This window comes from Periplaneta americana, chromosome 10 (genome assembly GCF_040183065.1).
Source record: "Periplaneta americana isolate PAMFEO1 chromosome 10, P.americana_PAMFEO1_priV1, whole genome shotgun sequence".
Taxonomy (NCBI): domain Eukaryota; kingdom Metazoa; phylum Arthropoda; class Insecta; order Blattodea; family Blattidae; genus Periplaneta; species Periplaneta americana.
In genome coordinates this window covers 166741781-166757254 of record NC_091126.1, presented here as the reverse complement: position 1 = coordinate 166757254, position 15474 = coordinate 166741781, and the positions used below count along the sequence as shown (strand labels likewise).

The following is a 15474-nucleotide window of genomic DNA, read 5'->3' as shown; positions in this document are numbered from 1 at the left end:
AATTGGAAAATAGGTTTGTATATTCCGATTTCTCATCTTGTAGGTACAGGGTACTAGTACATTAGAAGTTGTGTGGTATCCAGTGGTTTAGAGTAAAATATAAATATATTTTTTTTCGATTTCACAGAGATTTTTATTTTTCGAATGGGGTTAAGTACCGGTATGGTAGTGTGGGTTCACAAACAAAAGTATCGTCCAAAAGAGGATCAAGCCTTCATAAAGTCTTAGGCCTGGTTGCAGAAACGCAAATCAAATCAGTCCCTGATCGCCAAACAGTTGATGTCTGATTTATTTGATTGTTCATTGCGTTGCACAAACGTGAATCTCCAATCAACTTGTCTCAATTTACTAGTTGCTGATTTGAGAAAGAAATACATTTGACAACAGCGCTATTTAGCAACCATAGCCAATTTGATGCTCTTTAAAAGTCGAGAAACGAATGTATCAAGTGGGTGGTGACTAGGAAAACAAGTGAATGTTCAAGTGAATGTTTTGCTGTTTTGTTGCTTTTTGTAGAAAGGAAACAGGCGGGTTCTATTTGTATATAGACTACAATATAGTGAAAAAAAAAAAAATAAAAAAAAAACGTGAGGGGGCTTCTGTTGTGGGATTTGCATGGCCTCCATAACCCAAAATAATTCCATTTCCCATATCTCTGTTTACAAATGGAGCTCGTAACCTACTCATTAAAAATATTGTGTTGCCATGTGTAGAACCCTGTCAACGGGCTACAACATTCCAGAATTTCAATGATGGTGTAGACTACATATTGCCTGTATATTCACAGAAAAGAAACCTTTTCTATTTCGATAAAGTTCGGCATCATTTCAACCAGGTGATTGGATGGGGGTGTGAGCAGTCTATAGTATACAACCAATATTAGGCTACTCTTGGAAATCCTGACATGGCTGAAGATTCTCTCTGGATTTCAAATCGTTCCCTGTTTGAAGTTTGGGGATTTATGAGACCCTGCCATAACAAAGCAATTTCATACGTAACATTCCTAACTACTCGGCAAAGAGTTGATTTGTGGACCCTAACAAGATAACCCAAGATCGCCTGAAAAATTCCAACAGCATAAAATCTCAGCATTATTAGAACTTGGTTCATAGGAGAAAGTGGAAGGTTTCAATTTGTCTGTCTGCATATATTTGTTTCAATTTTTGAAAGTAACAAAAAACACGAATCCTTACTTAATCTAAATCTTGCTCAAATTTTCTGTCATTATACATAAAAACAATTCATGTCTAGCACGGAAACGCCTTCTTCTTAATAATATTTTTTTCATTCTAAAATTTCATCAGAAGAATCCATTATGTCGAAAACAATATTGTTACGCTATAACTATTTACTATATACATTACAATAACTGCATTATAAACAGAACAACATAAATAGCCTACTTGATCGATGATCAGTGACTTAACCAGCAAAAATCTGTTGATCAAATCTGATGGAAGACTGATCTCCAATCAAACACTGACTGTTCTTTCTGCAACAGAAATAGAACTGATGGCCAATCAAACCCTCCTTGATTGCCAATCATATTTTGATCGGTGTTTCTGCAACCGGGCCATAAACTATTACGATTTTACAGGAAACTGAACAGAACAGAGTACTTCAAATTGCATGGAACAGTACAAGAGTACTAATGTAACTTGAATTTCAAGAAACATTGGAAATTTGTGTTGCTGTATGTTGGCTAGGTCCACCTGTGTCTGCCCACAAGTGGAGAAACCAGGTTATACTGCTAATATTCTATTACAATTTTTCACTACAATACAACACTCACCTTGCTCAGCAATCTCAATTTCTCTGCGTCCAAATGCATGCTGGCTGATATTCCTGACACAGAAGTCTGAGAATCCCTGTGAGTTCTTTTGAATACGTTCTCTTGGGGATACGTCTTCATCATCAGAACTGCTGCCTGTGTAAGATGCTAAAAATGTTCACATATACGATATTATTAGTTTCATGTGTGTGTTTGTATATTTTTCTTTTCTGCCCCGATAACTGTTCTATCAAATCAACATAGCCGTAAGTATAAGCATTACTGTTATAGGCTAATTCAAGAACTTACCAGTGACATTAGAATGAAAATGTTGCTGTCTTCACTCAGAGGCATTGGGATGGTAAGATTGTTGTTCATTAAAACGCAAAGGTTTGAGACAATATAATAAAAATAAACAAATTTATATACATATGATTAAGTGAATCTTGCACACTTCTACGCTGTCAGTCAAAATTTACTCCAAGATTTTCGTCAGTCCTAACAAAGTTGTTGTTGTTGTTATCTAATGCTGGGCTTTGGCAACGAAGCCATTAGCGTTCTTGCTCTCCAATATTTCTCTGTGGTGGATCCATCAGGTAGAACTTCACTGATTTGTAGATGATCTTCAGTCATTTCTTCTTCTTTGTTGCATAGAGGGCAATTTGGATTTGTGTAAATTCCTATTTTATTCAAGTGTTTGGCCAAATAATCGTGTTCTGTAAGCAGTCTGAATTTTGTTACTGCAGATTTACGTGGGATTTCTGAAATAATTTCTGGTTTTTTTATTAAAATGCTCCATTTTTTATCTTTGGCTTTGGTACATAGTGCTTGGTTTTGCTTGATTTTATATTTATTTTTAATTAGTCTTTTGATGGATGTAAAAGGTATGCTTATATTTGTATTCTGAATTAAATTGGATCCTTTTCTGGCAAGAAAGTCAGCAGTTTCATTTCCAGCAATTCCGCAATGTGCAGGTATCCATTGCAATTGAATTCTTTTCTGTAGTTTTTGAAGTTGTTGGATCATTTTGTGACATTCTTTAATTTGGATTGACATCATTTTATATGAATTTATTGCATATAATGCTGCTTTAGAATCAGAGAGAATGACAGCATTTTGAAATTTATCTATTCTGTATAGTAGGCGTTGGAGTAAGATATGAATAGCCATTATTTCCGCATAAAAATTTATTGTATGATATCCTGCTGGTTGATAAAATGAGAATAACGCACACGTAATTCCTGATCCTGAGTTGTTATCGATAGTAGACTCATCTGGTGGGTATCTATTGTTCACAGCTTCTAATGCTAGCGCTTTTAGTACAGGTTTGGAAGTTTCAGATTTTGTAACTGGTTCTTCTAAATCTAGTTGAATGTTAATTGGTTCGAAGGTTAGAGGGTTTTCTCTGCTTAAAATGTTTTCTTTAGATTTAGGGAGATTCAATCCTTTTTCATTTCCGTGACTTTGGACAGGAAACTTGTTTGTTTTTTCAACTTGGTTGGTTGTAACAGTCTTTTTTCCCATTTTGTTGTTGTTAACCGTAGCATAGTCCTAACAAAGTAATGGTAACAGATACAACAATGCAATGCATGTTGTTTGAAAGAGAAAGTTTCAAGTATTGTTGCATCATATTCCAATACTCTGGTACAGTAGTTTGTTTGTGCAGCCTTGAATGTAAAATAAATGAAGTTATGGTACAGTCAGAATGTGAAAAGAAGCTGAGAAGGTTTACTCTATTCTGGAGCTCAGAAGGACCATCTTCAGTATCACGGTGCAGCACCATTTTCGTGCTAGGTTTCAAGAGAATGCACCTACAGAAAAAAATACACCAGTGGCACCAACAATTTCGAGAGCACAGGAAGTCTCTGCATGTCTGAATGCCCCGGGTGACAAGATGCAAGTGAGGAAACAGTTGATCGAGCAAGAGACGATTTTCACAACAGCCCCATGAAGTCAACCAAGTGAACTGGTCATGCAGCTAACGAAAATCGGTCAGTTCTCGCCTGGCCTCCTCGATCACCGGACTTAATTGTCTTCGACTTTTCTTATGGGGATTTGTTAAAGACACTGTGTGTGTGCTATCTTTGCTCGAGACTTACAGGAAATACGAGCCCAAATTACCACAACTATCACAGAGATGGACATGGCAATGCTGCAATGTGTATAGACTGAATCAGATTACAGAATAGACATCTGCCGTATTATGAGGAGTGGGCATACTTAGCATTTGTGATGTGTTATAAAATTCTGAACTTTTCTCTTTCCATTGCCATTCACTAGCAGTGATATTACGAAATTCCGGAGTAAACTACGACTCATTCTGTATCATTTTCCACATCTGAGTATTAATTAAAATGAGAACAAATCTGCGAGAGATGAACAACTCGCATAGTAATACTTGATACATCATTTTTTATTCTTCTAGAGATAAATTTCTGGGCGTTTTGTGTCTGTGTGTGTGTATATACAAGTACAAATACATACGAAGGTTGGGGCATAAGTCATGACAAGTAATTTTTTTTCAAAGTTAAGCAATGGTATCACGATATGTCATATATCTAGTATGACATCCACAGTATGTTTGTGGTTGGGTCACTTGATGTCAGTGTGAAATTGTTATCACACAGACATCAATGTGAATTCAGTTGTGAGTTGACAGCCATGCTGTGGATCCATACGACGAGTATTTGGATGGCAGTGTGATGTTTATTGCACAGAGAGCGATGTTATGCATAAAGTGTAATGCAGCTGGTGAGTTGATTGTCATGCAGAGTGGATGTGACCCAATGGGTTTTTAGGATGTGTTTGTGCTATAATAGCTATTACAGCCACCGTAATTAACACGAGTAGCATGCATGATGCTGTATCATTTAAGGATGTTTGATTGCTACCCTACCCTATCCTATTCCACTAGTACACAGTAGCACATACACATACACATATCCTGCCTTTCAAGTAGCATGATGCTTGTGTTGTTTATGCATGTTTGATCCCTATCCTACCCTAGCAGTACACATATCCTACTCTTTCATTTGAATATTTCAAAATTTCGAACCGCATCCACATTCCCACAAAAAAATAGTTGCCATGACTTATGCCCCAGCCCTCGTACATAAACCACATACAGACAGACAGAAAGGCACGCGAGCACATCAACACAGAAAGAGGAGAACTGAGATTACAGAGAAAATGAGAAGGATAGAAAGGAGAATGAGGAAGAGCAGCAAGAGAAGCGAGAGAAATAAAGAGAAAAAACGAGCTAAAAAGAAAATGAAGAAATTTTGAAAATGAAAGGAGAAATCCAATTCCAATCTCTGCTGCTTTCATATCTATCTCAGCTTCAATGTCAGCAAATATTGAAATATAATGCAAGATATGTATAAAGAATGAAAGCAGCAGAAGTGAAGTCTAATAGAATAGCAGGACATTCTTAAATTGCGAGAAAAAAAAACGAGGAAGCAACAGCGAAATTAAAAATATGTCCGGTTTAAAACACTGTAACAGATCATAAATGAAAAAGGATACAATATGCGAACTCAATAACAAGACAGACACTATAGGTACCACAGTGGCGGTTCCTCAGGGGAGGGAAGGGAGGAACGTCCTCCTCACATTTTTCTTCTTTTGAAAATAAATACCAAATAAAATATGTGCCTTGAAATTCAATGAAGATTGGATAATTTTTAAGTTCACAGCTATAAGAAAAACTCGGTTGATCGAGTTTTAAACGACGCGCGCTCTGCAGAAAACTGTGAGAAAGATACGAGATTTTCTGTGTGGAGGAAAGGCACTCCATTCCTCCTCTACTGCAGTTAACACACATAGACAACAGCGCACTAGCGGCCAGAGAAAGAAGCAGAGTTTTAAAGCAAGTAAATGAACAGAGAGGGAGGAGATCCTCCTCTGAATCAGCGCACGGGCAGGAAATAGAAACCGACTGGTCGTGCAGCAAGCTCGCTACTGCTGCCACCTAACGATGTTGCATTCAACCGGACTGTAACACATCTAGGAGGAGACACAACACAAACAGTTTTAACGCAACACTATGAAAGACACCATGTAAACTTTTTTTTTAATTATAAGTAAAAAATATTATTCATTGCACTTTATATAGGCTACTATTCATGGTTTGCAACTTTCGTGGATATTTGAAAGTTAAAGTCAGGTTTATGAAAAACAAAGAGGAAGTAGTTCTATGTAGTTGGTCCCTGAAATTCACTTCTATTCATTGTTTACTAGACAAGGCAACAGCCAAGTTGTCAGTTTTGTACAAATATGTTTGAAATTGAAAGTAGGTACTCCAAACTACATCATTTTTAACATAAAAAATTAATTGGCCACCGGCAGCTTTGAACAATAATGATAGTATGACTTTACAAGAACTGACATTCTTCAAAAGCATGTGATACTGAACTTGTAAAATATACATGTGGCAACACAGACCACGTGGGTGGGTGCAGTGTTCTCGCTTTCCTCAGATTATTTCCCATTCCCATTTCCGTAAAACGGTTCCGGTTACAAGTTAGTAGCTAGTTTCTTCCAACACGTGTGATGCTGTAGTGTGCTCGAAAAATGCTACGAGGTTGTGAATTTCCTTGTAATTGTTAATTTGCGCAATTATTCAACAATGAATGGAAGTGAAAACATAATATATTTTGGACAATTTAGGAAATTCAGTTTATAAGAACAGATTATTGCTATACAGAAGAGAAGGCCAACCCCAACACTACTTGGTCTTACACGTATGCATGTAGGCTAATTTGTAGCATGTTTCATTCAAGAAGGTGTCATTTCGTGCTGTTAACTTCTTTCCTCCTCTTAAGAAATATGAGTCCACACCTGTGGAGTAACGGTCAGAGCGTCTGGCCGTGAAACCAGGTGGCCCGGGTTCGAATCCCGGTCGGGGCAAGTTCCCTGGTTGAGGTTTTTTCCGGGGTTTTCCCTCAACCCAATACGAGCAAATGCTGGGTAACTTTCGGTGCTGGACCCAGGACTCATTTCACCGGCATTATCACCTTCCTATCATTCAGACGCTAAATAACCTAGATGTTGATACAGCGTCGTAAAATAACCCAATAAAAAAAAAAAAGAAAGAAATATGCAGGAGCCGCCATTGAGGTACCATAATTACTGAAACTGTATCAACCAAAAGAAAGAAGATATCTACAAACACCAATAAAGTGACTATCAGGCATCTGATGTGAGTTAAGAAATGGACAGTTTCGTGACAGCTACCGGTACATAACGACAAGTTAATGTACAGTATAATACCTGAGCTATAAGAATCAGTTGAAGACGCACTGAGGGAACGACTTCGGTAACGACTGGACTTCTTCAAGGCCCCAGATGACTTTGAGTCCTAAAATAAAAATCAAGACATTCTTATTAATATTTACGTAAAATAGCTTAATTATATTAGAAATCAATGAAAACCTTTAAACCTTAAAATATTAATTGAAAAATGAGTTCTATTCAGTCAATACTTAACATAAAACACAATAAAACATGTTATAATAACATTTACACAGATTTAAAAACAAACGTTTTCGCCAATTTTGATTGGCATCTTCAGGTCATGTAGGTCGAATGGAACATGTTGTAAAAAAAAAGTGAACACTTGGTATATGACATTAAAAACCAAAGTTACAACTGTAATATGTCATATACCAAGTGTTCACTTTTTTTATAACATGTTCCATTCGACCTACACGACCTGAAGATGCCAATCAAAATTGGCGAAAACGTTTGTTTTTAAATCTGTGTAAATGTTATTATAACATGTTTTATTGTGTTTATGTTAAGTATTGACTGAATAGAACTCATTTTTCAATTAACATTGAACTTATCGGAACCAATATGCCTTTGAAATTACTTAAAATATTAATTGTATTATTATTTTCACAGAAATGTTGACAAAAAATATAACAGTTCTTCAAACAACTAAGACACTTAAGATAGTTTACAGAAAATTAACAAAAAAAAAAAAATATATATATATACGGATTTTTATATAATGACATGCGTAAGAGGATAATATTACAAAGGATTTCTAAGAGAGAGATGACATGAAATGTACCGATATTAATCCCCCCCCCCCTCAGTCTATTACAATGTTCAGTGATAATACGCGAAGTAAAGTTTTTTTCCTGTCCCCTTCTAATGGAAAGAAAATTTCACAAAAACTTTCACATGAGACAATACAAGAATCTATCAAAAATACCAAAATATTTTGTTCTGGTTCCGAGACATAATCATATACTTTTTTTTTTGGGGTTTACTTCCAAACCTATCTCTTTACTTGCTTCAAGTTTACTTCCAAACCTATCTCCTTACTTGCTTCAAGTAAAATTTCCGTGTTTTCCCTAATCATGTGTGGATTTTCTCCTAACATATTCACGTCATCCTCATAAACATGCAGCTTGTGTAACCCGTTCAGTTCCATAGCAATAATAATAATAATAATAATAATAATAATAATAATAATAACAATAATAATAATTGATTTATTAACAGGGATACAATGTAAACTACATCTTCCTGTATCCAAAGTGTTTAAATTCTTATCTTCTTCCTCCATTTTTCTCTTGCCTCCCAATCCCATTCTTCCAAGCCTCTCTCCTTCATTCCACTTCTTATATCGTCCATCCAGGTTTTCCTTGGTCTTCCCCTCTTTCCTCTTCCTGGCGAAATCCATTCCAAAATCTGTCTGGGCAATCTTGTTTCTGGCATTCTACGTACGTGGCCATACCATTCTAATTGCTTGTAGCTAACGAAATCTAACAATGTACTATTAACTCCCATTTATTGTCTAATGGTTGTGTTTCGAATTTTTTCCAATTTAGAATGTCTAGTGGAACGTCTAAAACAATTCATTTCAGTGGAGAGGAGTTTCAATCTCAGATTGGTGTTTAAATGCCATGTTTCCGCCCCATATGTTATAGTATTCCTTATTATAGACTTACAGATTTGGAGTTTTGTTTCAGTTGTTATTGTCTTATCCCACCAAACTCCATTTAACATAGCTATTGCCGATCTACCTTTCTGAATTCTATATTTTATGTCACTTTCCTGGCTGTATGTTGAGTTAATTTTTACCCACAAATATTCACCCTCCTCACATCCTTTGATACATCCCATTCCATCTTCCAAAACCAAATCTTTCATTTCCTCCCCACAGGACATATATAGTGTTTCCTCTAAATTTATTTTTAAACCCCATTTATTATATTCTTCTATAAGTTTTCTGGTCATATATTCTATGTCCTCATAGTCCTGTGCTGTAACTAGCTGGTCATCTGCAAATAACACAGTATAAATTGAAGCGTCAGCTGGAACAATGTTGTAAGTTACAAAATTTTCATTTGGCGTGTTTCCGTGTAATAATGTTGTATGTCATGTTACTTTGCTATACTCCTTGGCTTGCAATTGTCCATCAGTGCAGTACGTGAAATTTGTCCACTCAAAAGTTTGCTACCCTCATAAGAACAATGTTGTACGCATAACATTTTTGCAGCTCCTGTAAATTTTACCAAATGTAACTTATAACGTTGTTCCAGCCGACGCTTCAATTGTAGAATTCTCAGTAGGTATTCCCATATCTTTACACTTCTTCCAATTTTGTAAAGCTTGTTGTATATATATCTTAAATAAAGTTGGGGATAAACTACACCCTTGATGTAAGCCTTTTGTAACTAGAAATTCCTCCGAAACATTCTTCCCAATCTTTATCCTAGAGGTTGCATTCTCATATAATTTGCCTGTGGCATTCACAAGAAGTTTATTTTCTATTTTATTCTTTAATACTTTCCATAATAATACAATTCAAAACACCTCTGATTGAGGTTCTGGCTGATATGTACATCTATTATCAGGCAGTATATCTTACCTGATGATGTGTCAAACAAAGAAAAATGTATACTTTTCAAGTCTGATTAGTGAAATATGACACTAATAAGCGACATATGCAATGGGGGAAGGAACTGGCTACTGCCTTATTGGTGTAATTTAAGATGTTGCAACTTGTCTTCAGACTAGTCACCATGCTTGTCCACACACTTGTTCCAATGGTAGGCCAAGGCATCGATGTCAGCATAGAAGAAATTTGCGTCAAGTCTCTGAGGCTACGTCATGACAGCTTCTCTTAGAGAAGACATAAGACCAGGGTGTTTTCTGCAAATTACCTCCCGCAAACACTCTAGTGTATGGCAATAACTGGAAACATTAACTGTCACTCCCCTAGTGAGGAAATCAACCAGAAGCACGCCCTTGTGGTCCCAAAAGACAGTTTCCCCCCTTCCAAACATAAATTCTAGAGACACCCTTGTACCGAAAAAAGAACAGTAGTGGTCAAAGCCCTCACTTAAACTAAGCTCCTGTCAAGCATTTTATATTACTTCCGTTGTGTGAAGTGAAGTCTTCAGTGGAATGAGGGATGGACTTTAGAGTCTGTTCCAAACAAAAAAATCAAACTTCACTGTTATTCACTTGAATAGGTAATTACTGCTGACCTATTTGGTTAGAAAATTATTTAATAGAGCCATTGGTAAAGAAGAAAGTAAAATGCATTTCAAATGATCTAAAAGTTCTTCAAAGTATTAAAAATGACCAAAAATTCCGAAAAAAATATAAAAATGACCTATTAGTATTTGCAATATAAGAAATTACATTTTTACGTTGATATTAACATAGAAATGATTTCTATATTAATAGGCATCGGCCTAATATGAAAAATAAGAAGACGACTTTTCATCAACATCCACCCCCTAGTTATGCCTTATCGCTCGGAAGAGTGAAGTTACCAGTCTCTACAAATGACTCTTAATTACTCAGATTTTCATTTGATGACGTTTTCGCATTTCATTTGTTTTAGCTTCTATTATACGAAATGATCATGAACTGGCGAGGGTGAAAATATCTGGGAAAATGTACACATGAAAGGCAGGGCTGGGCAGTATTTGAAATACATTTGTATGTTGTAATTTGTAAGGATTTTCGAAAGTATTTTGTATTTAAATACATAAAATTGATGTATTTTGTATTTCAAATACTCAAAATACTTTCTTCTTCTTATTGTCCTTCAAGTTTTCGATTTGGATTTGAAGAATGAATTTTTTTGTCTTATTTGTCTACCCATTTCAGATGTGCTAGCCATACACTTAGTTTTCTTGCCACAACTGATTACCTTAATGCCATAAAGAAATCTCCAACAGCATCAAGGATCCATCACCCAACACTTGCTAAATGTTCAGCATTATGGAATGCGTCTAGGAAACTCAGAAATTATATCAGATGTCTTGAAATATTCATTAAAGTTTCCTTGCCCAACTCGATAGAATTCTCTTTATGACTCAATCTCTCAAATACTGCAATTCAAACATGATATAAACAGTATATGTGAAAAACTGGGATTGCCAACCTTCAAAGAGGTCGAGTTTCAGTGCCTTGAAGAATATTGTGCAGTTCTGAAACCCATTGCCATAGCCCTTGATTTTATGCAAAATGATAAGACGTGCTATTACGGCCAACTTTTGTCCACATTAATTTCCCTCAAAAAACAGATTACATATTTTGTTATCTAGTAATCTACGCCATCTATTCCGAGTAACTCCAATGCTAATAAGTTCGCTTTCATCAAGATTTAAAGCGATGTTTGATCTGATCCCAGAAGCTAATTGAGCTAATTTGGCAGCTTGCTTCCACCCATCATTTAAGATGAGGTGGCTACCTGACACTGCATCACCAAATGATAAGAAGAGAACACAGAATATGTGTGTGAAATCAGCTGAGCAGTTCTCTGCTACACCTTGGTCAGTTCAAACGATGAAGATGATGAAAACAATTTTTATGTTTTCAACTCAAGTACAACAGACTTTGAAAAGAAAAAAGAACTTGTCTACTACGGAGTATGAGCTCATACAATTCTTCAATGGCAAAGGGACAACCCTGTGCACTCTAGAGAATTACCCAACAGTGAAACAAGCTTTTATAAAGTATAATACAAGTTTGTGTTCCTCTGCGCCTGTAGAAAGACTGTTCAGTTTTGCAGGATTTATTCATTTATCAGCAAGGGGATCCTTATTTGATGAACGTTTTGAGAAACTGTTTTTTTTTTTAAAGGGAGCAGTAATTATTCAGACGTAGCATAATTTCTTTGCTGACTGGAAAAGGAAGAATTTTCAGTTACAGTGTTTATATAAAACTTGGAGATAAAAATACTTTTAATGTTAATATAATATTTTAGATTTTCAGTAATATTCTTACTTCTTTATATATTGTATCGAGTATTTGAAATACAAATGTATTTTGAGTATTTGAAATGCAAATGTATTTTTGTTAATTTTTTAAAAGTATTTTGTATTTGTATTTGAAATACTTGGATGTCAGTATTTTGCCCAGCCCTAATGAAAGGTAATATTTAGATCTGGATTGAAAGATAGAGATACGTGTAGAATCAAGAACAAGATGCAAATTCTGTGAAAGAGGAAACAAACAGTATATAATTTCAAACAGAGCAACCCTGCTCTCACCCACTGTGTTACGTAAACAGATCGTCTTTCACAAAAGCGCGACTCTATTTCAAAGCTATCATCAAAGCACCCTTCATTACGAATTTCCGCCTTCGCTTCCCTTTCTTGAGAAGAATAAGCCTCATCAGCTAAGGAAGTTTTAATCAGTCCAGTGTAAGTTGTATGGAAGCAGTACACTTCAAGCAAGCACTGAAAGGCCTCGTGCGTATCATAAGCTTACATCCCAATCTACTTTCAGAGCTTCCTTCATTTCATAATGCTGGCTCAACTGCATAAGTGAGAACTAATAAAATTGTAATATTTCGTAGTGTACGCGTAAAAAAAACCTGAGCACATTAAGGATTATGGAGAGATCTCAATAAAAGTGCAATACATCACTAAAAACTTCGTAACTCCCTCAGTTTGTGCGATAGCGTTATGAAATATGGATATCATGCACGTAACATATGAAGCATATATGACAATTTTCATGAAAACTGAAGATCAACTGGGCATCAGTGGCCTAAAGGATTTTAGTAATTTTCATTTTACTAATGTACCATTAAAAAAATGAAGTAGCTAAATTAAATTTTGTGCACTCTTACTTCGTAATATTATAGTCAAGTAATCGTCTGTTAGCATTTTTTCTATGGCACTTGGTTAGCTCATACTTACTTACTGGCTTTTAAGGAACCCGGAGGTTCATTGCCGCTCTCACATAAGCCCGCCATTGGTCCCTATCCTGAGTAAGATTAATCCAGTCTCTACCATCATACCCCACCTCCCTCAAATCCATTTTAATATTATCCTCCCATCTACGTCTCGGCCTCCCCAAAGGTCTTTTCCCCTCTGGCCTCCCAACTAACACTTTATATGCATTTCTGGATTCGCCCATATGTGCTACATGCCCTGCCCATCTCAAACGTCTGGATTTAATGTTCCTAATTATGTCAGGTGAAGGATGCAATGCGTGCAGCTCTGCATTGTGTAACTTTCTCCATTCTCTTGTAACTTCATCCCTCTTAGCCCCAAATATTTTCCTAAGAACCTTATTCTCAAAAACCCTCAATCTCTGTTCCTCTCTCAAAGTGAGAGTCCCAGTTTCACAGGCATACAGAACAACCGGTAATATAACTGTTTTATAAATTCTGACTTTCAGATTTTTTGACAGCAGACTAGATGACAAAAGCTTCTCAACCGAATAATAACACGCAATATTTATTCTGCGTTTAATTTCCTCCCATAAGCCTTGGTTAGCTCAAATGATTTTTTAAAATCATTTTCCAAAACTTATTTTTCTCTGAACAATAAATGATGTGCGAACTGAAAAATATACCAGATAGTCGGCCTGGGTGGCGCAGTCGGTACAGCGTGCTCGAAGTTGCGGGTTCGATCCCGGCCCTGGTCGATGGCATTTAAGTGTGCTTAAATGCGACTGACTCATGTCAGTAGATTTACTGGCATGTAAAAGAAATCCTGCAGGACAAACTTTCAGCACACTGGCGATGCTGATATAACCTTGGCAGTCGCGAGGGTCGTAATTAACTAATCTTTATAAATGTCAGAGAATACAAAAACAAAAATAAATTAAAAAATTGAACTTTTTTTAGCATTTTCGGAAAATGAAACGTGTATTTCTGGATTATAAAGAAGTGTGGCGTGGCACCAATGCATTTAATAATTAATTATTTTGAGGTAGTTCCTGAAGGAATTTCGAAATAAAATTCTGACAAACTATTCTTTCAACATCAAAGGTTAAAATTAAAATAATAATAAATCGAATTGTTTACAATTTTCATTGACATCTCCCCTTAAAAAATTACATTCCCACACAAAGACAAATAGGCCTCCATAGACAAAGTACCACAGAAATTAAAGAAATATTGGTTATTCCCTTATTAATATAGCCATCTGGGAAGTTTCATGGCTCATTCAAAATGAAAATTAAACATAATGTAAGCGTTAACTTAAGAATGTAAACGTTACGGTAAGATCAAGAAGTCAAACCATCATTCACAATGGGAACATAAACAGCAAATATACTTGGTAATCATGGAAACATAACAACGACGTCATTTCCTCATATTCTGTCGTCGAGCGTATTCCGAATCTCACCGGTGAGCAATCCGATGGCATCACGGTGTTCTGAATTCCACCGATGACGTCATTGATGCTCCACCGGTGTCGCACCAGTGCCATCAACCTGTAGAGGTGGTGGCAGTCTCCATCAGCAGCCATCAGTGAATCTGATTGGTTCTTGTATAGGGAGGGAATTAGCAGACGAATAACATCGTGCACTGTTGTGTCATGGCGGTGTGTTCTGCTTTAGTTCTGCTGTATTGTTTGTAATGAGCACAACGTAAAAACAATATGTTAATGGCTTATGAGCGAACATGTCAACGGACCCGTTATTACTACCGGTTCAAGAAATAAATTGTTTATGCTATCTTTTCTTTGAACGAGATGGAAGTACGAAAATTTCGCAAAATTTTGCTAGCGTAGCACAGACAACAACTTGTACAGTCGCCATGACAGCCATCGATCCTTCCAGCAGTTTTGTTCCTTATTTCGCTGCAACGTGACGTCATTGATGCCACCGGACCGGTGAGATTCGGAATACGCTGGTCTACTTCAGCGCTCCACGCAAATCACGTAAGCATAAGCATGAAAGTTTGGAGTTTGCAAACTTTCATGTTAACGTCTTACGGTAATGTTAATGTCAGTGTTTATGTGAATCATTGTGAATGATTTCCATTTGGTAACCTGGCCGCAAACTTCTGTGTTTATGTTACGGTTATGTTCAATTTTCATTGTGAATGGGCCTTTACTTTGTATAACCACACTTTCGATAGAGGTGGATATTCAACTAGTGACGAGGATTAATTATGAATTAGTGAAGAGAATGTAACTTGGCAAGAAATGTTTTATTTTAGAACAACAAAAACAAACGAAAAGAATGGAAGAATTCAGAGTTGGCCTAACCTGCCTTGAAAATCAAATCCTAGACGTTTCATACAAAGTACTATAACTACACATACACATATAGGCCTATTTCAGCATTTTCAAAATTAAAGCCTGGCTTCTGCGTGTCGCCGGGAGTACTTCAGAGGGAGAACTTACACGTCGCTCGCACAGTGCAAGGGCCCGGATCTCTTTTCTAGTGAGGATTGCGGCGCACATCTCTTCTCACTCGCTTTA

At 36.4% G+C, this 15474-nt stretch overlaps 1 protein-coding gene across 6 annotated transcripts in view; it reads right to left on the bottom strand.

The window, feature by feature from the left end:
• Positions 1 to 15474, bottom strand: part of LOC138708138 (adenosylhomocysteinase-like 1) — a 176640-nt gene that overhangs the window by 66235 nt on the left and 94931 nt on the right. For 4 of the 6 annotated variants that reach the window (XM_069838359.1, XM_069838361.1, XM_069838362.1 and 1 more), the window contains 2 exons: positions 7043 to 7130; positions 1793 to 1939 (listed from right to left, as the gene is read on the bottom strand). In XM_069838359.1, the coding sequence (XP_069694460.1) occupies positions 1793 to 1939; positions 7043 to 7130 (235 nt within the window). The remainder of the gene's footprint in view (positions 1 to 1792; positions 1940 to 7042; positions 7131 to 15474) is intronic. The other 2 variants (XM_069838360.1, XM_069838364.1) reach the window with 1 other exon arrangement.